This window comes from Dama dama, chromosome 22, assembly GCF_033118175.1.
Source record: "Dama dama isolate Ldn47 chromosome 22, ASM3311817v1, whole genome shotgun sequence".
Taxonomy (NCBI): domain Eukaryota; kingdom Metazoa; phylum Chordata; class Mammalia; order Artiodactyla; family Cervidae; genus Dama; species Dama dama.
The window spans coordinates 48,997,515-49,025,041 of record NC_083702.1 but is presented as its reverse complement, the minus strand read 5'-3'; the positions used below and the strand labels follow the sequence as shown (position 1 = coordinate 49,025,041).

Below are 27,527 nucleotides of genomic sequence, written 5' to 3'. Positions count from 1 at the left end.
TGTCTACAACTTGACTATGATGCTTTGGATGTGGCCAACAAAATTGGGATCATCTAAACTGAGTTGGGCTTCCGTGGTGGCTCAGACAGTAAAGAATCCACCTGCAATGCAGGAGACCTGGGTTTGATCCCTGGGTCGGGAAGATCCTCTGGAGGAGGATGTATTACTGGTAACCCATTCCAGTATTCTTGCCTGGAGAATTCCATGGACAGAGGAGCCTGGCGGGCTACAGTCCATGAACTCACAGAGTTGGACACAACTGAGCAACTAACACACTACAACTTGGCATAAAGAAAATCTATAGTAAGTGTGCAGAGAAACTCTTCCTCTTGTCAGGAAGAGTTCATTTACCTGAATTTTAATATCTACTTGATTGTCAGATTAAAGACATCTTTCTCCAGGTGAGCAATCTTCTAAAGAATTGTTAATACTTTAAAATACCAACTGAAATAAAGGGATATGGAAAGCTGACTGTATGGAAGAATCCAACTTTAAAATACAGATTTAAAAATAATACTTTCCTCATTCTGAAAACGAATACTTGCTAAATAATACTGCAAAGATCTAAGGGAAAAAGCATATGAGCAAGAAGAAAGTACAAATTACCTGTAAACCTACCACTCAGAGATAAGCCTTATTTGCATTTTGCTGTATATCTTTCTAACCATTCTTCATTGTATAATACATAAACATATATTTATTTTTTTTTTTTTTTACAAAAATGCAGTCATTTTATCATCTTGCTTTTTTTCTTTCCCACAGTAAATGTTCTTAAAGAGTAGTAGATTACATGATGTGTTCCTTGAAGCCATAAGGTTCCTAGGAGTGACCTCTGAGGTTGAGTGGACAGTGTTTCAGGTTCCCACCCTTTCTTTAAAAAAAGCACCTTTGATCATTGCTGTTGCTATTGTTATTTTTCTTTAAATTTAGATTGTAACTAGACTTCATTTGGGATATAAAGAGTTCTGCATCCAAAAAAAAATTTTTAATAACCACTTTCTTCTCATATTTGTTAAAGATAATCTTTATGAAAGAATGAAAGTGAAAGTTGCTCAATCATGTCCGACTCTTTGTGACCCCGTGGGCTATACAGTTCATGGACTTCTCCAGGCCAGAATACCGGAGTGGGTAGCCTTTCTCTTCTCCAGGGGATGTTCCCAACCCAGGGATTGAACCTAGGTCTCCCGCATTGCAGGATTCTTTACCAGCTGAGCCACCAGGGAAGCCCTTATGAAAGAACACTCACAAGTATATGTGTAAAAATACTTAAAAGTATTCCTTCATAAGGATCCATCAACCTTTAACCAATGCCCTATGTGTAAGAATTTGGGGTTTTTTGCAGTTGTTTGCTATTTTAAATAGTAATACAGTGAATTTTCTTACAAAATCTTTATAGATAAATTCCTGTGCCAAAGGATTTTTCAAAACTTTAGGGTTTCTTTTTATGTATCATACGTATTTAAATGTATATGTGTTACCAAATATTGACCTTCAGAAGAACAGTGCTAGTTTATACCTTTCAAAACCTGGGCATTTCACTTTTTAAAATCTTTACCTATTTTACAACTCAGTTGTCACAAAAAAACATGCTTGGTTTTGGTTTTAACTGTTCCAGTAGGTATTTTTATGACTGTTCATTTACAATTCTCAAAAACAGAAAATTAAATTTTTCTTGAGGTTTAGCAAATTAGTGGAATTTGTTCATTTTAGATTTATGCCTCAATGTTAAATTCCTGTCTGGAAGCCAATGCCATCAGTAGAATTTGGAGATTCTTTTCCATTCATCAGGAAATGTAGCTAGCCTTATTTCCACATGTGGTGTCTGTCTCCCTACCTTCCCCCTTGTCTCTTTCTCTCCCTTTCCTGATAATAGTGTATTTTAAATGGTCAAATGATTCCTTTTATAGGACCCAAAGTCAATTCTAGAAAAGTTCATGGAAATGATCCTGTCTTCTTCCTGTTTTAACACTTTGCTAAAAATCTCTTGGCTCATTGAGGAAAGCATGTTATTCTAGAGATCCCTTACTTTTAACACATGTTCCCTTCTGCAGTGTTTCCTAGGTATCTGTTCAATGTAATGAAAAAATATAAGAACCAGCACACATGTTAGAGCCAGACAACCAAGCACAAACAGAGAAGTGGTACAAGTGTCTGAGTATTAAAGGATGCTGTTTGAGTGAGACAAGATAGTGAATATCTTTAGGAGTCAGTTGGAATGTCACATTGTAACAGAAGAGATTGATTCCATCATTATTTTAGAGACTTGGAAGGAAATGTGAAAAAAATACATGACATTATTTAATTAAAAATAAAGCTTCTCTCTTTTAACTGAATCATTTTTTCAACAAACATTTATTTTGTCCCCAACACATGCAGAGTTTTGTATTAGGTACACAATATGCATTATAAAGCATCTTTGCCCTCAGAGAACTAACAGTACAGTAGGAAAATCAGACATGTGAACAGATGGATACGTAACTGTTTTGTCATATTATTTACTGTTCTTCTCTCCATTTTCTGTATGTTTGAAAATAAAGAACTACCTCAGAATATACAGATGCTACAAATGCCATGTATTCTAGATCTTTGGAGGTATGTCTGACCTCACTGTCTTAGTCTTTCTGCTAAGCAATATACCTAGCCCAGAGTAAATGTTTAGTGAGTATTTGTTTTATGAAAAATAAAATGTGATAGAATCTGTGCAATCTGCATAAATAGAAATATATAAGAGAAATAGCCCAAAGTGACAGGGAAGAAGGAAAGTTTATGATACCTTTAAAATTTTCAAAACTATTAAAAATTTTTTCTAGAAACCTAAAACATTTAATAACATTGTTTAGAGAGCAGATTCTAGCTTTTTTGAAGATACAGCACACTATTTTATAGCATTTATATTTCCCTTTGTAAGTTAATTCAAAAAAACATTTATTACTTTATGCCCAGCACCATGTTAGCTGTAAAAGGTGTGGAGGTAGAATACTTAATCTTTGCCTATAAAGAGACAGAGATCTTTGAACATATGTAATTTAGAAGGACAAATAACTGAAAAATAGCCTGGGTAAAACATAGGGTGAAATACTACCCAGGGCATAGCTATATTTCCAGGTTAGAGTACAAGTGTACGTTTGTGTGTGCATGTGTATTTATGTTTCACTTTTTGTAGAATTGAAATTGCATTTTCATAGGACCAGTTTCCTAAACCTTCTTGAACTAATTAGAACTACCCTGGGATAACATAGCCTGTTTAGGACTCACTGGTGTGAAGTATTCTCCTTTCAGACTTTTTCTCAGGCCTTGATTAGATCAGTTACAGCTTTCAGTGAAAAGGCAGGAAGATATTGATACCTTTACCAAACAAAAATGAAAATATTCCAGATTGCATAGTAGAAAAAAGCAATGGTACAGTTCAGTTCAGTTCAGTCGCTCAGTCGTGTCTGACTCTTTGCAACCCCATGAGCCGCAGCATGCCAGGCCTTCCTGTCCATCACCAACTCCCAGAGTCCACCCAAACCCATATCCATCAAGTCGATGATGCCATCCAACCATCTCATCCTCTGTCGTCCCCTTCTCCTCCTGCCCTCAATCTTTCCCAGCATCAGGGTCTTTTCTAATGAGTTAGCTCTTCCCATCAGGTGGCCAAAGTATTAGAGTTTCAGCTTCAACATCAGTCCTTCCAATGAATACCCAGGACTTATCTCCCCTAGGATGGACTGGTTGGATCTCCTTGCAGTCCAAGGGACTCTCAAGAGTCTTCTCCAACACCACAGTTCAAAAGCATCAATTCTTCGGTGCTCAGCTTTCTTCACCGTCCAACTCTCACATCCATACATGACCACTGTAAAAACCACAGCCTTGACTAGACGGACCTTTGTTGGCAAAGTAATGTCTCTGCTTTTTAATACGCTATCTAGGTTGGTCATAATTTTCTTTCCAAGGAGTAAGCATCTTTTAATTTCATGGCTGCAATCACCATCTGCAGTGATTTTGGAGCCCAGAAAAATAAAGTCAGCCACTGTTTCCACTGTTTCCCCATCTATCTGCCATGAAGTGATGGGACCAGATGCTTTGATCTTAGTTTTCTGAATGTTGAGCTTTGAGACAACTTTTTCACTCTCCTCTTTCACTTTCATCAAGAAGCTCTTTAGTTCTTCCTCACTTTCTGCCATAAGGGTGGTGTCATCTGCATATCTGAGGTTATTGATATTTCTCCCAGCAATCTTGATTCCAGCTTGTGCTTCCTCCAGCCCAGCGTTTCTCATGATGTACTCTGCATATAAGTTAAATAAGCAGGGTGACAGTATACAACCTTGACGTACCCTTTTTCCTATTTGGAACCAGTCTGTTGTTCCATGTCCAGTTCTAACTGTTGCTTCCTGACCTGCATACAGATTTCTCAAGAGGCAGGTCAAATGGTCTGGTATGCCCGTCTCTTTCAGAATTTTCCACAGTTTATTGTGATCCACACAGTCAAAGGCTTTGGCATTGTCAATAAAGCAGAAGTAGATGTTTTTCTGGAACTCTCTTGCTTTTTCAATGATCCATTGGATGTTAGCAATTTGATCTCTGGTTCCTCTGCCTTTTCTAAAACCAGCTTGAACATGGAAGTAATGGTACAGTAGTGGAATCTATAAATAAGAAGCAAAGTCAATATAAAAAGGTCCCCCCACCAAAAAAAGATTCCAAAGAGTTTCATGAATTTCTACCTCTCTTTTAGTGTTATCTCATTTTGATTTCCAGTGTCCCAACAAGCTTGCTTGCTTTTCTCTTTCTTCCTCCTCTCTTTGTCTTAGGGAATTTTTTTCCTTATCAATCTTTGGAGATAGTAGGATTACAGAGGAGAAAATATTGATGCCCTAAAAATATCAAATCTAAGCTCTTGAAGAAGTAAATAACAGTTTATAAGTTGTTTGTATACTGTTTTGTAATGAGCAACTATATTTAATCCTTCAAGCATCTATATGAGACAGGAGGAATATTAATCTCATTTGACAGATGAAGACAGTGAAGATCAAAGAGTTTATTTATGTAGTCACCCAGCAGAATAACCAATAGTAGGAAATCATGTCCACTCTAACCTTTGTTAAGTAAAACATCTTAAATGATAGCTCTTATTCAATAAATATTTATTGAGCCATAGACTAATAATAGAATAAAAAGTTTAGAAACAAGGATATACATATATAGTCAACTGAGTTATGATACAGGTAACATTGAAGTGCAGTGGGAAAAGGTGGGTTTTGTAATCAATTAAAAATGAATTTAGGGACTTCCCTGGTAGTCCACTGGTTAAAAATCTGCTTGCCAATGCAGGGGACACAGGTTTGATCCCTGGTCTAGCAAGATTCCCCATGCCACGGGGCAACTAAGCTGTGGGCCGCAACTCATGAGCCCACACTCTGGAGCCAGCAAGTCACAACTATTGAGCCTGTGTTATGCCTAGAGGCCGTGCTCGCAACAAGAGAAGCCACTGCAATGAGAAGCCCACACACCACAACTAGAGAGTAGCCCCTGCTCATTGTAACTAGCGAAAGCCCGCATGTAGCAACAAAGACCCAGCACAGCCAAAACTAAATAAATAAATTTAAATCTCTACCTTATACCATACAGAAAAAATTAATTTGTGATGGGTAAGAGATTTAAAAATGTAAAAGGTAAAGTAATAAAAGCTTTTGGAAAAAAGCAGAAGATTATCTTCATGACTCTATTTTAAATAAATCAAACATTTCTTAAATATGAAAGATTTTTAAAACAGTACAAAGTAAAGATCAAACCATAAAAGAAAAATTGACAAACTGGCTTTCATTAAAATGAGTTTGTCAAGAGAAGAAGGTAAAAAAGCAGGCTACCAAATGGGAAATTATATTTGTAATACATATATGCAATAGGTACTCTACCTAGAATGCTTTAAAGAAGTTCTACAAACAGTGTCAATCAGCCCGATGGAAAAATACGCAAAAAGCTTGAACAGGCACCTCGTAGAAGAGCTATACAAATTACTTATAAGAAAAAAATGTGTTCAACATTATCAGCCATCGGGAAAATGCATAATAAAACCTCTGTACATGCACCGAAGGGCAGATTTAAAAGGCTGACAGTATCAAGTGTGGGCACGGCTGTAGATGTGTAAGCTGGTACCAACACTCTGAAACACTGTTTTGTGGAACCTCCTAAAGTGTGTCTTATGTATATGACCCAGTGTACCAAATGATATGTAAGAAAGTATGTACATGTTCATAGTAGCACTCTTCAGTATAGCCCAAGTGCCCGGCAAGAGTAGGATGGATATGTGAATTATAATATACTCATATTCAGCAGTGACTTCCTAACCTAGCTATGAGGAAACAGATTGTTTTCCCTAGATGTCAAAATGGAACTCTTTTATAATACAGTATTACACACAATGTCAAACTGCTTGAAAAGTTTCTAAATGTTCAAGTGTACCTTCTGTCCTCATGGCATTGCAGATCAGTGGCAAAAAGTGCAGACCAGCACTTCGAATAACACTAATCTCAAGTGATGAAAATGAACAAACTACAACTGCACAGAGCAAAGTGGCTGAATCCCACAACCAGATGCAGAAGGGTCTCTATTTTATGATTCCCTTCACATAAAATTCATGACAACAAAAATCACTCACCTATGATGTTATTTTTTAGAATTACAATTGAGGAGCTGGAGATCTATCATTTGAAGAGGTCATGAGGGCAGTTCTGAGGTTCTCAGTCCTGGCATTGCTTTGTTTTCATGCTGGTTATATGGACGTGCTCATTTTGTGAAAGTTTATCTAGCTGTACACTTAGGATTTGAGCACTTTTTTATATTTTATTTACATTAAAAAATATTGAACATTTATTAAATATATGCCCTCTAAACTTGTGAAGGTAATAGATGGAGAAAACAATGCCTATGTAAGTATATAAACAAATGTGGAATTACAGATTATGATTCCCTGAAAGAAATCATAACAAAATACAGTGAAAGAGAATAATAAAAGAAGGAATCTACTTAGATAAGGTGGTCCAAGAAGGGGTTTCTCTGAGACCTGGAGGATGAAAAGGAATCAGCGATAACCATGGCAAAAACTCCAGGGACTTCAGTAGTTATTTTGAGTGCAGAAATAGAATTTAGTGTATTTACAGTAAAAGAGGATATGCAGACATAAGGTGCAACCTGGGAATTGGTGTCACAAAGATTGGGACAGGAGGAGAAGGGATGGAAAGAAGTAGGATTTTCACTTGCAGTTGCAGAAGTGAAAAGACTAGTGGAAAGATTAGCATGAAGTTTTGCAAGAGGCTTGTTGACATCAGCAGGAGAAAAGAATGATGTGATATTTAAAATAAAAATTTAGTGTTAAAGGAAGTGTATTCCTAGTTAATTATCCAAACCAAAGAAAATATGATCTTTTTAAGAGTTAACTGCCGTGGTTAGTTGCTCAGTCGTGTCCGACTCTTTGCAACCCCATGGACTAGCCTGCCAGGCTCCTGTCTCCATGGGGATTCTTCAGGCAAGAATACTGGAGTGGATTGCCATGCCCTCCTCCAAGGTATCGTCCCAACTTAGGGATCAAACTCAGGTCTCCCGCATTGCAAGTGGATTCTTTATCATCTGAGACACCAGGGAAGCCCAAGAGTTAAGTAATAGATGAATTTCACGTGCATTTCAGTGTGCTTCATGTAATGTGATGTATGTAAAAGTAATTTGCATATTAGAGGATTTTGATTCAGGCATTTGAAGATGGATGGCAAGTAGAACAGCATTCATTCCAAACTCTTAGCATCTCTAGCATTCCACTGGTCCCTCCTCCCCAACACACAGTAATATCCTTATCACTCATTTGAGCTCTATCAGTCTTCCCTTTTGATTTCTTCCTACTTCATCCTTTCCCCTCACCCTCAAATGTTTCATTGAATGTACTAAGCATTTTCATGTATATCAGCTTCTTTAATCCTTTTGTAACCCTAGCAGTCTCATGTTTGTGGAGCTGCATAGAGGAAACTTTGACTCAGAGAAGCTATGTGATTTGCCTAAAGTCACAACCTATACTCTTGACTCTAAGTGCAGTGCTTTTTCTATCATGCCATTGAGACCTTCATCTTTTCCAAATCAACACGTGATAGTGTTATTTCAAAATATTGAAATATTTCAGTATTGAAATATGAAATATATGAAATATAGAGATATTCAAAATATTACATTATGAGTAATGAAACTGTGCTGTTATTTGTTAGATTTTATAAAAGACATCTTTCTAGAAGGGCTAAGTTATATATAGGAATATAAGATGTTGTTGTTCGGTCATTAAGTCATGTCCAACTCTTCACAACCCCACGGATTGCAGCACGCCAGGCTTCCCTGTCCCTCACCATCTCATGGAGTTTGCCCAAGTTCATGTCCATTGAATCAGTGATGCCATCCCAACCATCTCATCCTCTGTCACCCTCTTCTCCTTCTGCCTTCAATCATTCCCAGCAACAGGGTCTTTTCCATTAAGTTGGCTCTTCACATCAGGTGACCAAAGTATTGGAGCTTCAACTTCAGCATCAGTCCTATATATGTATAATGTGTGACCATATTTCACTTTACATAGACTTGAAATCAATTATATATATATATATATATATATATATATATATAAACAAAACTTTAAAGTTTTTAATAGTTTTTGAAGTAATTGGAAACTTCCTAAAATGTTACATATCCAGGATCTGATTATAATAGATAATTATCACTAATTTCATATGTCTTCTTAATTACTAAAGATCTGAAATAAAAAAGATACGACCTTGATGCAGATGGTTAAAAAAATTGTAGTGGCCCAAGATCTCATTAAAAATAAAGAGGTAAACCAAATGATTATTCAGAGCTTAGCTTATTTCCTATTATTTGCTTTCCCTCTGACTCTGAAAGTGAAAGTTGCTCAGTCATGTCCAACTCTTTGCCACCCCCATGGACTGTACAGTCCATGGAATTCTCTAGGCCAGAATACTGGAGTGGGTAGCCTTTCCCTTCTTCAGGGGATCTTCCCAACCCAGAGATTGAACCCAGGTCTCCTGCATTGCAGGCAGATTCTTTACCAGCTGAGCCACAAGGAGAGCCCAAGAATACTGGAGTGGGTAGCCTATTCGCTCTCTAGCGGATCTTCCTCACCCTGGAATCAAACTGGGGTCTCCCACATTGCAAGCAGATTCTTTACCAACTGAGCTATCTGACTCTACCTGTCTTTAATACTACTACCAATGAGTAAACATTAGGAAAATAGGAGATTAAACTCAGATTGCTTGTTTTTTATCACCTGCTTGTCACTTTGGAGAGCCTAGGAGCAAGACTGGGAGGAACTAGGAGATTAAGAAGATTCACTAAAATGAAGTAGATAGATTAGCAGGTTTTAATCCATTGTCTTTGAAACTTAAGAGATACGATATTTTTACTGAGAACACACAACCTGCTTCTGAAATATCTGATAGTATTATATCTGTTTGAATTTTTATACTGACTTGTAAACTGGAACAGTATACTATCCAACAAAAGAATCTAGACTTTCTGGAAATGGGAAAGATTCCTAGTTGCATTGAAACTTGTGATCAGGTAGGACGGAGTAGTTGATATATGGATCTGATCATCATTCTCTTTTTCTGACATGTCATAAGGGAGAGGCCAGATCAACAATTTCTGGTTTCAGCCATTTCTGGCAGTAGCTGTAGCTGTTCATATGAGATGACTGTTCACTTAGTGTTACCTTGGAAATTGTTCTGGTGTCTATTATGTATGGCATGAGAACAGGTGTTTTGGGGGTCTGATATGCCATAGGATGGCTCCCAGGAGTGTAGTAATGTACCAGACTCTTTGTGAAAGCGTTCTTTGAATCTCCAATCTTCCTTCTCTTCTGTTTGCCACAGAGTGAGTCTCATCAGTTCCGCGTCATGGCAGCTGTCCTTCGCCATTGTTTACTAATCGTAGGTCCAACTGAAGACAAAACAGAAGAGCTACACAGGTAAGTAACCTCTGTTGGTATCTCAATGAAAGACATAATCAGTTCTTATTGTTTTTATGCATCTGATTTTAATTGTTATAAACACAAGAAAGTGGAAATGTTATAGTAAATCAGGTAGCCAGTAGGTCGAAAATCATTACTATGCCCTGATGAGAAATTTTCATTCTGTTTCCTTTGACTTTGTTATATTGAGCCCCTCAACAAGAGAAGAGAATTTGGCATTTGTTGCATTCAACAATAAAACCCAGAACAACAATAATAATAGCACACAGTTGTTGAATACTGTGCGTAGCATTATGCTGAGTGCTTTATAAAGACTAACCTCTTTTAATCATCACACCAATCTTATGAGGTAGGTACTATTTTTCCCTTTCAATACGTGATGAAACTGAGTCATAGAAAAATCAAGCAGCTTCTCTGAGATTGCGTATAAGTGAAAGAGCTTGGGGCTGAACCCTGATTTTAATTACTACACTTAAACTAATACTCTATTTTCATTGTAAGAGGGTTTATCAAAAAGTATATCTTAAGCAATGTTAATTAAATTTTAAAAGCTTATTATAAGAATTGGGTCACAGTCTCAAGTATCAATATATAAAGAAATAGTTCAAGTTTTGCGACTTGCCTACTAGAGCTATTATGGACTGCTGTTAAAAGTTATCATTCTCTGAGAACAACTGAAGAAGTATTAATGCATTTTTCTAGTTCTCTTACTTTCTATTTTATGTCAGATTAGTAGTAACAACACTTCTGACTTTAACATGAGATTGTCTATGGTGTTTTATTCTGTAAGAACACAAATGGCATTTTAAACAATTCAAATAAATTCAAATTTGTAAACTTTGGCATTAAATCTCCTTTAAAAACAATTTAAAATTGGGTTCTTCTAATAATAGAAATTACCTTTAGAAATTATCCAAAACATACATTATGTTTACAGTATATACAGTACATACAGTATATCCAAAATATATAGTATATCCAAAATATAGCTTAAGTAAAACTGTATAGAAATACAACCAGACTGTAAAATAAAACATACCCTTGTTATTTTTCAGTCATATCCATATTATTTTAGTTATGATTGGCAGTTTATCATTTGATATTGTACTCAGTTTGTTGGTGGGTTACCTTATATAGTCTGCCCTGCAAGCCTTCAAAAAATTGTTTTCTTCACAATTAAAAAAGTATACTTTTTTCTGCAGCTACAGATCAAAAGTTCCTTTAAATATCTGGAACTGTGTCTTAAAAAATAATCAGGTTAACTGCAGTAACTCAAATCCTCTAAAAAAGATTTTATTAAGCATTTTTGTCTCACTAATTTTTTCATAACAAGAAACACTGGAAACCTAGATATTAAAGCTAAAAGAAACTGGGTTTATAAGCCCAGGTATAAATTTATTTATTTTGGAAATCTGATATCACAAGTTAAATGACAGTCATACAAGGATATGAGAAGAAAGTGTTTTGATGGCAATTGTTACACTAGTCACAAAAACATTGCTAAGGATTTCTCTGAAGAGTAAATTTAATATTTTAAAACAGTACCCAGTATTCATCAAAAGAGAGCAAAACTGTATAGAGGTTTTAACAAGAAAAGATTTTTTTTTAAAGTAATCTGATATCTTTATTTTACTTTCTGATGATATTTGCTTTAAATACTTATTTTTCTTAAATTTAAAAAACACTTTTCTTTAAATTTATTTTTATTTTATAAGTTGCTCTGATAAATTATGTGTTAGCTCTACTGTAAATAAGAAGGAATGTCCCTAGAGCCACAGACAGATTTATATGTATTTCTAAAAGGCTTTCCTTGGAGATTGAGGCTGCTGCTGACATGACAGTTTATCTGGACTGGCCTTGCATGTCCCTTTAATCAGAATTAAAGTGATTAGTATCATTTGAGCAGTAATGACTCTAAGCTAATCTATTTAAATGCAGAAAAACTGTACCAGCCTCAAAGGGTTATTTTAAGAACCTTATTAGAATTGTAATATCTACTGAATTCTGCCCAGTTCTAGTGGCTCTGAAAACTGTGTGTGTGTAGTTAAAGCATCATTTTAAAGATAAATCAGAATGTTTCATATTTCAACATCTCATTCCATTTTTACCTTTATGTTGTAAATTTGTTTTTGCTTTTTTTTAAGAAGAAAAATGTAATGAAATAAGTAAACCTAGATAGTGTGGTGGATGGTTATGTATTGTCAGCAAACTCAAACGATTGTAATAGTGATCAAATGAGAAATTAGTAAAGCCATCCCTCCCTGGTATGGAGTAAGTTCTCAGTAAATGGGGGAGAAGCTGCTCCTGCCAGCACCACAACCCTACTGCCACTGCTGCTTCTGTTACTGTTATTATAATGAGCATATTGGCTTTGAGATCCAATATTTCATTCTAAATCTCTTCTTTAAAGCTTCTTCAATTTTGATATTTTGTTTAGAAAGCTGTTTCTTTGTATATATTGTGATTGTCTAGTGAAATCTCTTTTCTGTTAATCTAAGATTTTATCAAGCCAGATGCTTGGCAGGCACATCAGGAGCCTGCTAAGGTGCTCTAGGAGACAAGTGAGTAAAAATATGGCTTAGCAGCAGCTTTTTCTGATACGTTGTCTCTGTAAGACAGTGCCTTTCTTTTTTCCCCTAGAGATCAGGAGGACATGGACATAGAGATAAAATGAATTAGCTGACAAAGACAACTGACCTTGACATCAACTTTATTACCACTAATCTGAATTTTATATAGTTTCTAAAATCTATATGTTCTATTTCATTTCCTTTTGTCTATATTTATGGTAAAAAGTAAATTGTTGGTATGATCCACCTTTGTGGCTCCATTAAAGGACATCCTAATTCTGTCTATCTCTGCTATCTGCCTGAGAGTATTTTCGGCCCTCTTGTCCATAATCAGTAAGCTTATGCTAAACACTTAGCCAAAAAAAAAAGAAGAGTTGCTTGTGGATGTGGTTGTGGTTTTGTTTTATTTTGGAGAGAAGGGGGAAGATGGGGATGGCCCGCATGCTAGAGAAGAAAGGAGAGGGAAGGACCAGATCTGATTTAATTTCCTTCAACTTCTCAGCCTAATTCTTTCACTCAACACATTGGCATCTACAAAGATTTCTTTTTTTTTTTTTGTATCCAAAAGTGCCAGTGTATATTTGAAAAGTACTTGCTTCCTTGCTTTTTTTGTTGTTCTTTGTTTAGACCAATTCATTTTATCTCACATATTTAAGGGGACAGTTTAGCACCTAATGACACCTCATTACAGTGCTAAGGATAATGTCTTTTTTTTCCCTAGCTTTACCGAGTCATAATTGACATATAACATTATGTGCATTTAAGGGGTACAGTGTGCTGATTTGATACACATATTACAAATACAAAATGTTAAAAAATAAGCATAATGTCTCACACATGGCAGACTTTTGATAAATGTTTGAAAATTGGAACATTTCATTTTGGTTTATATTTATAAACTGAGTACTTACTATGTGTTAGACACTATGTTGAGCTCTAGAGGCAACAAAGATAAAGAGAGTATGACCTTTGTTCTCCAAGGCTCACCAACTAAGTTGATGAGTTGTAGTTTTGAATAGGGTAATCTGGGCAGACCTCACCTAGATGGTATCATTTCAGCGAAGACTTAAAGGAAGTGAGGGAATGAGTGAGCCCTTTGACTGTGTGGGGAAAGGGCGGTCCAGGAAATAGCGCAGAAGCAAAGGGCCCAGGGCAGGAGCAGTGGCAGGTGTGAAGAACTGCCAAGAAGTTTGTGTGGCTAAACCACCATACACATGTCCCTTTACCCTCTTGAATTTTACTCTCACACCTTTTATCGCCTTCTACGCAATCAGCTTTATTGTTTTGACTGATCTCTACATGCTAGAAAATGAGCTCCAGAAGCGGAGGGATTTACCTCTGTTTTCTTCATAATACCAGTCTAAAAATGCCTGGTATAAGTAATTAATAATTACTGAATTGAGTTAGATTAAGGTAAACTTAGGTATTTACCTCTGAAAGTCTTTTGGAGATCTTGAGATTCATATAAATAGATTTTCCAGCCATGAAAAAAGGTATATGAGCTCCCAATATAAAGAAGATACATTTGACCAGAAAAGTTTGCTAACAGCTGTAGGTCTGCTTATACTGTTATCATGCTCCTCAGTGTCATCTGGTATTAAATTATGTTTAGCCCAGCGATTGATACAGGACTGGATTTCAGATTGCCTTCCTTCTCCCACAACTAAAAAGACTTTAATCAGAGCATTAAGGAGCTCTAAATAGGCCCTGCTTTTGAATCTGCATATCAGGAGGGGTCTGGGAGCTTGAGTGGGAGGATGTCATGTCCCAGTGATTAATGATCTCTAGGAGGCTGAAAAGGGGAGAGTAATATACACAGTATTTCTACCCCCTGGAGTAGGAATGCAAACACCATTGTGCAGATCTGTGCATAGTCACTGACTTCCTGGTAGCTGGAGAATTTCATACACTCTTCTACCACAAATAAAACTGTCAGAGAAGTGACAGAACTCAAAAAGCTGGCTTTCCTTACTTAAAAAGAATAGCTCGAACACAGTGAGCCAGAAAATTAATTTTGTAGTTGTTTGGTAACCCAGTTGTTCAATAAGAAACAAGAAAATTGAACCTTTTCTTGAAAAGCCTAAAACCTCCAAATATTTGTTGACTCAAACTCGACATTTGATTTTTTAAATTTACCAAATTCCTAGAAACTGCTAATTTTAGATGAATTTAAAGGGAAGCAGTCCTTTATAATGTAATGCATCACCTTAAACTTTTCAGTGTGGTCTCAGTGTTAGATGCCAGCCTATTGCCCTCTGTGTTGAAAAAATACCAGTAACATTTCAAAATGGATTTTATGGTTTTAGAAATTAATTGAGTTCTGTTTTTTTTCTTTTACCCCCAGTAAATCTATGATATCTAATAATAGTTCTCAAATGTTTAAGTTAGGAGCAATATTTTTATCTATAGATAATTATTTACAGATAATTGCAAAAATTTTTAAAGGAAGGCTTGAGGGAAAACTATTGTATTTCAGCCAATTGTGACCATTTACAAATAACCAAAAAGAGACTTTGTTGAATAGTAGTAGCAGTGATAGAGCAGCAGCAGCAGCAGCTGTAGTAGGTTCTTTGTGGGTAGAACCAAATAACTTGTATTTTATCAGGAACCATTCATTCATAGGACTTGTTAAATTATTTTTCTTCTTGGTTCTGATTTTTTTGATGCCCTTTAACTACTTACTCTTCTCCATTGTCTACTTTTTAAACCTGGAGTTCTTACAAAATTTTTTTTCCCATAATATAAAAAGAAAGAAAAGAAATACCCATTCTTAGGGAAATGCAGCCACACTTCAGGGCAGAGGAGAGAAAATATTTTGTATTTTATTTCTGTTTTGTTTTTGTTTATTTTTTATTTTTGAGTGTGTCACTATAATCTAAATTAAAAGAAACTACTGTGGTCTAAATTAAGACTGCATCAGTTAGATTAAGCCCTGAATTTGGTTTCCAAGTGGTTAGACTTTTAAATTGCATTTGCAAGAGTTTATTTTTAGTCAGGATGTGGTTATTTTTAGATCTGCTTCTCTGTCACTAGGAAATGTAATGCCTGTCTCTCCATTGTTGTTTATCAGGAAGTTCTGAGGCACAGGCTTTTAAGATCCAGTTAGTGCAGAACACCACCTCTCCTTTTAAATGAAAAAATATGAAATAATACCTGAAGGAAAATATATTAAATAAGAGCATGTCTGATTTTTAAATTGTTAATGTCATTTTAATCTCTTACACACCAAGAAGCAGAACAAAATTTTTAGGGAATACCAAAAAATACAAGGTTTGGGTTCCCCCTACTGGTGTACATACTAGGCTCGTGATTCCATTAATACATAGCAAGAAAGGCCTAGGGGAATGAAGATTTGAAATAGCTATATTGGCCTCTTTTAAAGAAATCTGGGGATGAGAGAGGGAGAAAAAGCACCATTTACCATTTTCGGCAAATGTCTTATGAAAAAGGGGGTGATCTAAAAATTGTATTTCTACATCTAGGAAGGACAAAACTTAATCCTGCAATATTTGGCTCTTAATGCTGTTGCTGCCGTGATAAGCTGCTTATATACAGTGCTTCTCAAATGCTTTATGTTGTAATCTAAGGAATAATAAAACACCAGTGGATCCACAAAAGGATTTAAAACCCCAAGGAAAAACTGCAAGACTAGTATTGTATCATAATAAAATTAAAGAGCTAGTGTTAAAGCTCACTAATTCCTATTTTAGCATTTCAGAAAGTGACATGACATCATGTGATTGTGTATGTCCATTTAACATCTGTTCTTTCTAATTTGCCATGTGTGTATTTGAAACAATTCTCTTTATTTTCTGTCTTTTAGTCAGTAAATGCCAAATAATATTAAAGGCTTATTTTGAAAAAGAAGAATTTTAATTGACTACTAAAAGTCTTACTATGTTTGCATTTTAAAGGACTATTCAATCAAATTAAAATATTGTCTTTTTAAATTGCTTTTCAGCAATGCAGTCAACCTTTTAAGCAATGTTCCGGTCTCTTGTTTGGATGTTCTCATTTGTCCATTAACCCATGAAGAAACAGCCCAAGAAGCAACGACTCTAGATGAACTGCCCAGTGATAAAACAGCTGAGAAAGAAACAGTTTTGAAAAGCAATACCATGGTATACAATGGTATGAATATGGAAGCCATTCATGTCTTACTCAATTTTATGGAGAAGAGAATAGACAAGGTAATACTGACAAAATGGAGAAGATGCTTCTAAAGAATGTAATTGTACACATATACAAACATCACAGGATGTGATTTTTGAATCTAAATTTTTTATAGCTGATATCCTGAATAATTATTTATACTCTGGAAAGTTTTTTATTTATCATAAATGACAAATTGCTGAAACCAAGTGAATTTATTTGTTTAAAGCTGAAAATTGTGTTGATGTGACACCAAAATTGTGACTAGTGCCTGAAAACAAAGGAAAAAGTAATTTTCTAGTGTAGGTAGATATTTTATAAGTTCTAGAAGTAAAAATTATCCCCCTCCCCCCAAAAAAATTGATTATAAATACTTTCCATAACACCCAAAAGACATCTTTAAAGGAAAATTGCCACTGTAAGCTGCTTATTTTCCCCTTTCTGATCACTGTCTTTGTCAAGTAACTATATTAAAAGGCAGAAAGTTAGTTTGGGTCGGTCATGAAAACCTTTGCTGCCTTTCAGCCCATTGTCTGAGCCAGTGAGAATCCTATAAAATGCAGGAAAAATCAAGAAGGATACAAATAAGCATTAGTAAGCATGACGAAAACTAATGAAATAGAAAGTTTTTAAGAAAATAATTTGTAAAATAGTTTTTACAGCTTTGGTAACATAAAATATCTCCCCCTCAAAAAGAGGAGTATTAATATACTCAGTTATATGAAGAAAAGTAATACTGTTATAAACTAATCTAATGCAGCATGTATGGTTTTCTTTGTAGGGAAGCAGCTATAGAGAGGGTCTCACTCCAGTTCTCAGCTTGTTAACAGAATGTTCCCGAGCCCATCGAAACATCAGAAAATTTCTCAAAGATCAGGTAACTGTTTAATGCATATTTCATCTCAAAGTTAGTCTTCTTATATGTATTTTTTTAACATAAAATCAATGAATTGAATTCTTTCACAATGATTTCCTTTCAGAATGTCAGAAACTCAAAAAAGTTAAGTGTTAATCTTTGAAATCTTCCTAATCCAGAAATAAGTGACCCTGTATATTTTTTAAGTCATTCATTCATTTACTCAAATGTTTATTGAGATTTGTGTGCTGTGTTCTAAGCCTTGAAATACAAATTAAGTCTTTGCCTTGTGGAGTTTCCCTTACAGTAGGGGGATTAAAAAGTAAACAAGTAAGTATCTTGATACAATGGCAAGTAGTGATAAGTGTTCTGAAGAAAGATACAGAGGAAGGGAAAACTTAAGGGAATAAGGAAGAGCCTCTCTTGAGAAAATTTGAGCAGAAACTTGGATAACTATGAAAAAGATCTTTGAAAATATCTAGAAGAGGATATTCTCTGAGAATAGTTCTGGGAATATTCTGGAAGAGGAATGTACCAGAGAGAATGAGTTCAGAGTCTCTGGATGAGAGGATATTTTGGTATGCTTAAGAAAAAGCAGAAAAGCTGGACAATGTTGTGCCAGAGGGAGAGTGCTGGATAAAGTGCAAGAGGTAAGCAAGAATCAAACAACGCAAGGTTGTGCAGGACTTTCAGTTTTCTTCTAAGTGACGTGGGAAAGCATTGGATGGATTTGAGAAGGGAAGTGGTGTGACTTCATTTATATTTAAAGATATTCTGGCTACTAGATAGGCCAGAGGAGTGTGAGTAGATGTGAGGAGACCATCCCAAAAGAGAACTGATGCTGAAGGTTATGATGGTAGTAGTTAGAGTTCATGGTAAGAAATCATCTGTAGTCCTACCTCTGCATCTACTGTCTATCTGTACCACCATATCCTATGTCTCCCCTCTGTCACAGGGAATGAACTGTCCCTGCTTCCTTCTATGGCCAGCCTCTGTGCTCATATCCTGGAACCCTTTCCCTCTCACCTCAAGAACTTTGCTCCTACATTTATTCTCTTTCTTCTCATCTTTTTTTTTTTTTTTTTTTAATGTATTGGATCATTTTTGTCTGTACCCAAACACATCTCCCATCTTATAGGCAGAAAAACCTTCCCTTAATCCCACTTCTCAAGCTGCCTCCCCATTTCTCTGCCCTTCTTCATGCAGTGTTCCTCAGGAGAGTTTTCTGTGCTCACCTTCTCTCTCCTTTTTGCTCATTTTGATTCTTTTGTGAACCCCATGAAATTAGGTTTTCATGCTTTCCAGTCCACTACAGAGGTGTTTATCAAAAGTCATCAACCCAGTATTGCCAGATCTAATAGTTCTCAAATCTTTTTTTTAATTCCCCAGTACCATTTTGATATAATTAAGTATTCTCTCCTTTTTGAAGTAATTTCTTCACTTGGTTTCTTGGACACAACAGGGAACCTCTTCTTTGCAGTGTTCTGAGTTCCCCAAGACAGTGTTATCTTTGTCTCTATGTCTGTTCTCTTGTTGATCTCATTTAACAATCTTGGTTTTGAAAATCTATCCGCCAATGGCTCCCAAATTTCTATCTCTAGCTATGATTGTCCCCTAAACTCTCCAGACTTATATAATGTATGCCTACCTATCTCCTCCCCTTAGATGGGTAGTAGGTATCTTAAGTTTAACATATCCGAAACTAATCTCTTGACTTGTGGTCCTCCATCCCTCTATCTTTTCCTTCTTTCCTCATTCAATACATGGCACCACCATTCACCCCATTGTTTATTGTCATGTAGAATTTCTCTTAATAAATGAACTAGGTTCATTTTTCTCTGTATGTTTATGGTCAAGATTTAATAAGCACTTTGGTCTGTGTAGAGCATATTAATAGATATTGCTGATAAGGAGAGATTAGAAAGTAGGGACTCATATCTTTGAAGAATTTATAGTCCATTAGAGGACTGCTGCTGCTGCTGCTAAGTCGCTTCAGTCGTGTCCAACTCTGTGCGACCCCATAGACAGCAGCCCACCAGGCTCCGCCGTCCCTGGGATTCTCCAGGCAAGAACACTGGAGTGGGTTGCCATTTCCTTCTCCAATGCATGAAAGTGAAAAGTGAAAGTGAAGTCGCTCAGTTGTGTCCAACTCTTCACAACCCCACGGACTACAGCCCACCAGGCTCCTCTGCCCATGGGATTTTCCAGGCAAGAGTACTGGAGTGGGTTGCCATTGCCTTCTCCGATTAGAGGACTAGGTATCATCAAACATGAATAATCATTTAAGCAAAATAAATTAGATAATTGAATTAAGGTCATTCCCAAGTTTGATTATTTTAAGACATCTATTCTGACTAGAAAGACTTAGTGAAGAATAATACATGAAAATATTTTGTGTCCTATATTTTAGCTTTCCACATAGGAGATCCACTTTCCACTAAACTGTTTAGATTTTGCTATCTCTAAGCAGGATACCCCAAATATATCCTGTTTGTTAAACAAATTCTTTATATGAAGGCCTTGGTCTATACATTATGTAGGCACAAAAGACTGTGAGACCCACTGTTTGTCCTCAGAGAAATACTGCAGTACAAAGGAGACATAACAAGTAAAAAGTTAACTAGAGAAGGATAAATGGCACAATACAAAAATCAACTTTCCTTCTGAGGAAGATGTACTCTAGACTATGATGATCAAGAAGGGCAGAACCTCAAGTAACAGATGATTAGTTTTGGTAACAGTGTAAATGGAACCATGGCTAATTAGTTATTGTTCCCAGTGGTTAATACCTGCTTAAATCTACCTTGTGCATACCCAAAGTAAATTGGTCTTGAATATTCAGTATTTGGGCAGGTAGAAAGAGAATAGATGGTAGAAATTACTGATTCGGGTTGGATTAGTCTGGAGAGGCATATAGAAGAGATGGAGAGTCCATGGGTTTGAAAAAGAACTGGACAAGATTTCTCAAAAGAAAAAATTTAATGAAAAGTAGTATTTGGGGGAAAATAGAAATTTTGGAGAAAAATGATCCATTGGAGAAGGAAATGGCAACCCGCTCCAATATTCTCGCCTGGGGAGTCCCATGGACAGTGGAGTGGGACATGCTACAGTCCATGCAGTCACAAGAGTCAGACACGACTTAGCGACTAAACCACCACCACCAGAAATGACCCGGACTTATGCAGTCTGTGTGGGCATGATATATAACAATAAAAACTACAAAATTTCTTGTTTTAAGGAACTGAAAACATAGCTAATAAAATTTTTGTGTGATAACCTTTATTAATAGATGCTATGCTCTGAAACTGTAGGTACATACTACATGAAATCACTTGTTTCATGTCTCATTTCTCTAGAAATGGGAGATAAACTCAGTAGGGTTAGCTGAATCAAATAATAAGAATTTACTATGTAATTATTTTATGCTTACAGGGCACAAATAGCAATTTGCTCTGTCCTGCCAGAGATATTGAAATATGGATTCTATAAACACATGGGTAGATTATTCAGTTTTCTGAGATTTAGTTTCTGATTTTTTTTTTAAAACCTCCTGATACATGGTAGGCACTTAGTATAGAAAGAGATAAAGAAGGAAGGAAGGAAATCAGCTGAATGGATTAAATAAAAATAATATGCACATGAAGAGTCTGGCATAGTAAATTATAACTTGACTTGTGTCTATCTTCATTTCCTAGCATAGTGCCTCACCTATAGAAGGTACTTTTAAAAAGTTACTTGAATTAATTCATTCTTTCTTCAGACAGAAAATACTTATCGAAACCTGTAATATGCCAGGCACTGAGAGTGGTAAGCAAAACAGAAAGAAATCCCTGCCCCCAGACTCTTGTGGAAGAAGGTAGACAGTTAAGAAAGAAATGTATACTATGTCAGGTGGTGATAAGTGCTGTGAGGAAGACTAGACCAGGAGCAGGGGATGAGAAAAGATAATGCTGAAGGTGAATTCCTTAGGGTGATCAAGGATTGTCTTTCTGTAAATGATATTTGAACAGAGACCTGAAGAAAGGAAGGGAATGAGCCAAGCCAGTTTCTAGAAAAAGGGTTTCTGGGCAGAGAGAGCAGCAAATACAAAGACCATGAGGCAAGAAAATGCTCAGTGAGTTTAAAGAGTTCCATCTGTGAAAGTGTAGCAATGTGAGCAAGAAATTGTCAGAAAAGTAGCAGGAAGACACATTGTGTGAAACCCAAGGAATCTGCAAGGATCTCAACTTTTACTATGCATAAGATGAGAGGCCATGGGAACTGGAGGACTTTGAGAAGAGGAATGACATGACCTGACTTTAAAGGATCATCCTTACTGTTCTGTAGAGAATAAATCATAGAAGGACCAGAATGGAAGCAGGGATGACTTAGGAGACTGTGGGAACAGTTCAGGTGAAAAATACTGGTACCTTGAATTTAGTAATACTAGAGGAGGTAGTGAGAAGTGGTCGGGTTGTGGATATAATGCAAGTGTGGAGCCAAAATAATTTGCTGATGGACTGGATGTGGGATGTGAAAGACAGGAATTAAGGCTGTTTGCAGTAAACAGTTGGAAGAGTGTGTTGAGTCACTTCGGTCATGTCCAAGTCTTTGCGACCCTGTGGACTGCAGCCTGCCAGGCTTCTCTATCCATGGGATTCTCCGGGCAAGAATACTGGAGTGGGTTGCTATGCACTTCTCCAGGGAATCGTCTCAACAGAGATCGAGCCTGATTCTCTTATGTCTCCTGCATTGGCAGGCAGTTCTTTAACAATAGCGCCACCTGGGAAGCCCAGGTTGGAAGAATAGACTTGCCATTTAATGAGATGGAAAACTGAAGAAACAACTTTGTTGGGAGCTTCAATATCTGTTCAGGACATGCTAAATTTGAGAAGCTTTTTAAAGTATGGGGGTCATGGAAGAAATCAAGATAGAGATATACTTTAGGGAGTTAGCAGTACATATAAATCCATAAAACTGGATGAGATCACCAACAGAGAGTGAAAATAGTAAAGAAATGTTGCCCAAGAACTCAACCCTTGAGTATTCCAACAGTTAAAAAACAAGAGGAAAGGGATTTCCATGGCAGTCCAGTGGCTAAGACTCCATGCTACCAATACAGGGAGCCCAGGTTTGATCCCTGATCAGGGAACTAGATCCCACATGCTCCCACTAAGTATCCAGCATGCCACAACTAAAGATTCCATGTGCCACAACTAAGACCCAGCACAGCCAAAAATATTTTTTTAAAGAACAAGAGAATAAAAGAGAATTGGCTCAGAGGCTAAGATGAAGCAAGCAGTAAAATAATAGGAGAACCAATAGAGGAAGGGTCTAGGTGAGTGAGTGAGTTTTCAAACAGACAAACCAAGCAAGTTTTGTAACTCCTCTGGGGACCAGTCTGTATAATAGGAATGACAGTGTTGATACCACCTCCCTTGTGTGGTGACTGTGAGGGTTGATTACAGAGCATGTATGTATATCATCTATTACAGCAACTAGCACATAGGAAGTACTGAATAATTAATAACCATTTTATTATAAAGAAAACAACTAGAAAACATATGTACAGGGTTTTTTTTGTTTTGTTTTGTTACTAATGAAAATGTTGCAGGAATTAAAAGAAGGAAAAAATCAATGAGTCAGGGTATTAAAGAAGTCTCTGAGGGAGAAAGGGAAATTTGACCCAGACTTTAAAATGGATTTTGGTAGAGGCAGCTGGGGCATCCCAAGGTGCTGAGATGAGCAAACACCCAGGAATGGATTTGAATATGTCATGGTGGTCAGGGAAGAGCTGTTTCTCTTCAGATGAAGTTTCATTGCAGACATGAAATGAAATCATATGAAGTTTGGTTTTGTTGTTGTTGTTTCAGTTCAATTCAGTTCAGTCGCTCAGTTGTGTCTGACTCTTTGTGACCCCATGAACTGCAGCACGCCAGGCCTCCCTGTCCATCACCAACCCCTGGAGTTTACTCACACTCATGTCCATTGAGTCAGTGTTGTTGTTTAGTTTTATTTTATTTGGAAAACTATTTTTTTACTGTTTGTTCTACTCCTACAAAACTAAGCTTGGTAGACATTATAAGAAAAGACTAGTTGGATGGTACCATTCTTACTTAATCTAGCACTTAAATGATTGATGATGGTTTTGCATTTGTGCCATTAGGTTTTACCACCATTGAGGGATGTGACAAATCGACCTGAAGTTGGCTCAACTGTGAGAAATAAGCTGGTGCGCCTCATGACACATGTTGACCTGGGAGTCAAGCAAATTGCTGCTGAATTCCTTTTTGTCCTTTGCAAAGAGAGAGGTAGGTTAAACTCTTTGCCCTCTACTTTTTCACCTTTCTGAGGGTATTTGCGAAATGTTTCTGTTTTTAGTGGCCATCTTGTTCTGCTGTTTTCAGAACTTATTGTCTATCTGTTCCATTAGAGGGTTTGAGGAGATAATAAAAATTAATAATTTAAAAGCTTTTCTATACACTTCTGAATTTATTGAGGCATGCAGACAGATACACTACTAAACACACTCACACTTAAACTTTGCCTCCTGTATTCTTAACCCAGACTTCTTAATCCTTATGAGTCAGGACCTGGAGTTATTATGAAGAATCTACTTACCTTAATTAAGGTGCTACTATTTTGATAACCAGGCAAAGGACTAGGTTAGTTCCTCTTTTTAATTTCTCTTAGAATTAAAACTACAGGAGTTTTGATCTCTTCATTTCTTCTTTAATCAATAAAAAGTTATTGAATGTGAGCTATAAATGCTTAAGATACATCCCTTACCCTTGAGTTAATGGTAAGACAAAAATAGAAAGAAATTAAAAACTGTACTCTAATAAATGCTATTCTATAAGTTCATATAAAGTGGCTGTCTTCTGAAATATATCTAACAATTTAAATTACTGGGTTATTTTGCTCTGCAAAAGTTCTCCAAACAAGAACTTTAACCAAGTTATTCAGGTATTTTTACCTATTTCTTTCTTCATCTCCTAGTTTATAAAAGTACTAGTAAAAGTCCCAACTAGGCAGATTTTATATTCCACTTTTTAAAGTACCCCAGTTTTGTGAGATAGATAACTTAGAGGTGAGAAACTTCACTCACTTCTCTAAAAATCTTCTGTCAGTTGAATTCTTTTCTCCCCCACCAGTTTTACTGGGGTATATTTGACATATAAAATTGTATATATTTAAAGTATACAATATGATAATTTGATATACATATACACTGTGAAATGATTACCACTGTCATGTTAATTAACGCATTCACCACCTCACGTAGTTACGTGTGTGTGTGTATGTGGTGAGAACGCTCAAGATTTCCTGTCTTAGCAACTTTAAAGTGTACAACAGGGTATTATTAACTATAGTCATCATGCTGTACATTAGATCCCCAGAAATTATTAATCTTATAACTGAACTTGTTCATCTTATAAATTGTACCCTTTGACTAGATCTCCTTGGTTCCCTACCCTCTACCCTCTGGTAATCACTACTCTCTGTTTCTATCAGTTTGAATTTTTTTTCAGGTTCTACTTATAAGTGAGTTCTACAGTATTTATCTTTCTCTGTCTGGCTTATTCACTTAGCATAAATATTCTCTAAGTTCATCCATGTGTTGCAAATAGCAAGATTTCATCTTTGTCGTGGCTGAATAACATTCCATTTTATATACAGTTCACCATTGACCATGAGTTTGAACTGCTTGGGTTCACTTAGATGTGGATGTTTTTTAAATAAATGCACACTATAGTACTACATGACCCATGATAGGTTAGGTCCGCAGTTGGTTGGGTATGTGGATGTGGAACCACAGGCACAGAAAGCAGACTATAAAATTATATCCAGATTTTCAGCTGCATGAAGAGTGGACATCCCTAACCCTGGGATTCTTTAAGGGCCAACTCCGTGTGTCTTACCTGTTCTTCTGTTGGTGAATACTTAGCTTGTTTCCATTTCTTGGCTATTATGAAAAATGCTGCTGTGAACATGGGAGCTGAGCTCTCTCTCAGTTATTACTTCATTTCCTTTGAATATATTTCCAGAAGTGGGGTGCTGGATTATATTGTGGTTCTATGTTTAATTTTTTAGTAACCTCCACTACTGTTTTCTCTAGTTGTTCTTCAGTCACTAAGTCATGTCCAACTCTCTGTGACCCCACAGACTGCAGCACGCCAGGCTTCCCTGTCCTTCATAATCTCCCGGAGTTTGCTCAGATTCAAATTCATTGAGTCAGTGATGCTGTCTAACCATCTCATCCTCTGCCGCCCTCTTCTTTTGCCTTCAGTCTTTCCCAGCATCAGGGATTTTTCCAGTGAGTCAGCTGTTCACATCAGGTGGCCAAAGTATTGGAGCTTCAGCTTCACCATCAGTCATTCCAGTGAATACTCAGGATTGATTTCCTTTAAGATTGACTGGTTTGATCTCCTTGTACTTCAGAGGACTCTCAAGAGTCTTCTCCAGCACCACAATTCAAAAACATCAATTCTTTGGCTCTTGGCCTTCTTTGTGGTCCAACTCTCACATCTGTACATGACTCTTGGAGTAGTAACTAGTAGCTACACCAATTTCCATTCCCATCAACAGTGTAAAAGGGTTTTGTCTTTGCCGCATCCCCGCCATATCCCTGTATCTCTTGTTTTTGATAAAAGCCATTCTAATAGATGTGAGATGATCTCTCATTGTGTTTTGATTTGGATTTTCCCTGATGATTAGTGACATTTAACACCTTTTCATGTACCTGTTGGGCATCAGTATGCCTTTGGAAAAGTGTCTATTCAGGTTCTTTGCCTAATTTTTAATTGAATTGTTTGGGAACTTTTATTATTGAGTTGGATTCATTGAATTCTTAACCTTCATTTCTGACTAATTGATACAACCACTTAAGTTACTGCTAAGATAGTATATTAATAAGATCAATATCACTATAGTCATAATAAACACAACTATTGCAGTATCATGTGTCAAACATTCTAAGCCATAATCTCATTTCATTCTCATAAGGACTATAATGTAAATATTATTATTATTCAATATCATAAATGAGGCAAGGGTTTTATCCAAGGTCATGCAGTTGCTTAAAGCTAAGCCTGAATTTGAGTCCTGTCTTTCCATTCTGCCATATTTCCTTTCATAATACAGTTGACCCATAATGCAATACAAATGAACAACATGGGTTTGAACTGCTGTCTGTGGTCCACTTATATGCAGATAAATATATACTACAGTACTGTGCGATCCACAGTCAGTTTAACTCACAGATGTGGAACTGCAAGTATGGAAGGCCATACTTATGGGAGGATTTGCAACTGCTTGGAGGGCCATCATCCCTAATACCTGTGTTGTTCAAGAGTCACCAGTAATTATCCTCAACTGTTCTCATAGACTAGCTCATTTAACATCTGCTCTTTTAAGCAGTTCAATTATTTCTATGAAAAAAGATCCCATATTGTAAAATTAAGTGATAGGAATAGTGCCTTGCATTTAGTAGTCTGTAAGTACTTCCTGAATTGAATCGATTTTTCTGAGATCAGAAATTAGCTGTTTTTCAAGTATAATTGTGTGTGTGTGTGTGTGTGTGTATACACACACATAAATCTAAACCACACATGTGTATGTATTCATTAAAAAATGTTTATCAAAATATACATCAAAATCTTATCCATTGGTACCTCTAAGTAGTAGAATGCCTGGAGATTTTTTTTTTAGTTCTCTGTGTTTTATAGTTTTCTACAATGAGCATGCTTTTCTTGTGTACTTGTAAAGTTTTTAAGAGGGGAAAAATGAAGTTTATTTCATCTGTAATTAAAATCTAAATATATATAACATATCTAATTACATATCTAAATACATATATTACCTAAATACATAAATTACATTTCTAAATATACATCTAAATAATTTTATAAATCTAACTATAGTTCAGTTCAGTCGCTCAGTCATGTCCGACTCTTTGTGACCCCATGGACTGCAG

General features: G+C 36.3%; 1 protein-coding gene across 8 annotated transcripts in view; it reads left to right on the top strand.

The window, feature by feature from the left end:
* RIC8B (RIC8 guanine nucleotide exchange factor B) overlaps positions 1–27,527 on the top strand; it is a 102,820-nt gene that overhangs the window by 38,535 nt on the left and 36,758 nt on the right. For all 8 annotated transcript variants that reach the window (XR_009689802.1, XR_009689800.1, XR_009689801.1 and 5 more), the window contains exons 4-7: positions 9,897–9,991; positions 16,526–16,754; positions 17,498–17,593; positions 23,718–23,862. Coding sequence is in view for 4 of the 8 variants with exons in the window: in XM_061125444.1 (XP_060981427.1) it covers positions 9,897–9,991; positions 16,526–16,754; positions 17,498–17,593; positions 23,718–23,862 (565 nt within the window). In the remaining 4 variants the exon portion in view is untranslated. The remainder of the gene's footprint in view (positions 1–9,896; positions 9,992–16,525; positions 16,755–17,497; positions 17,594–23,717; positions 23,863–27,527) is intronic.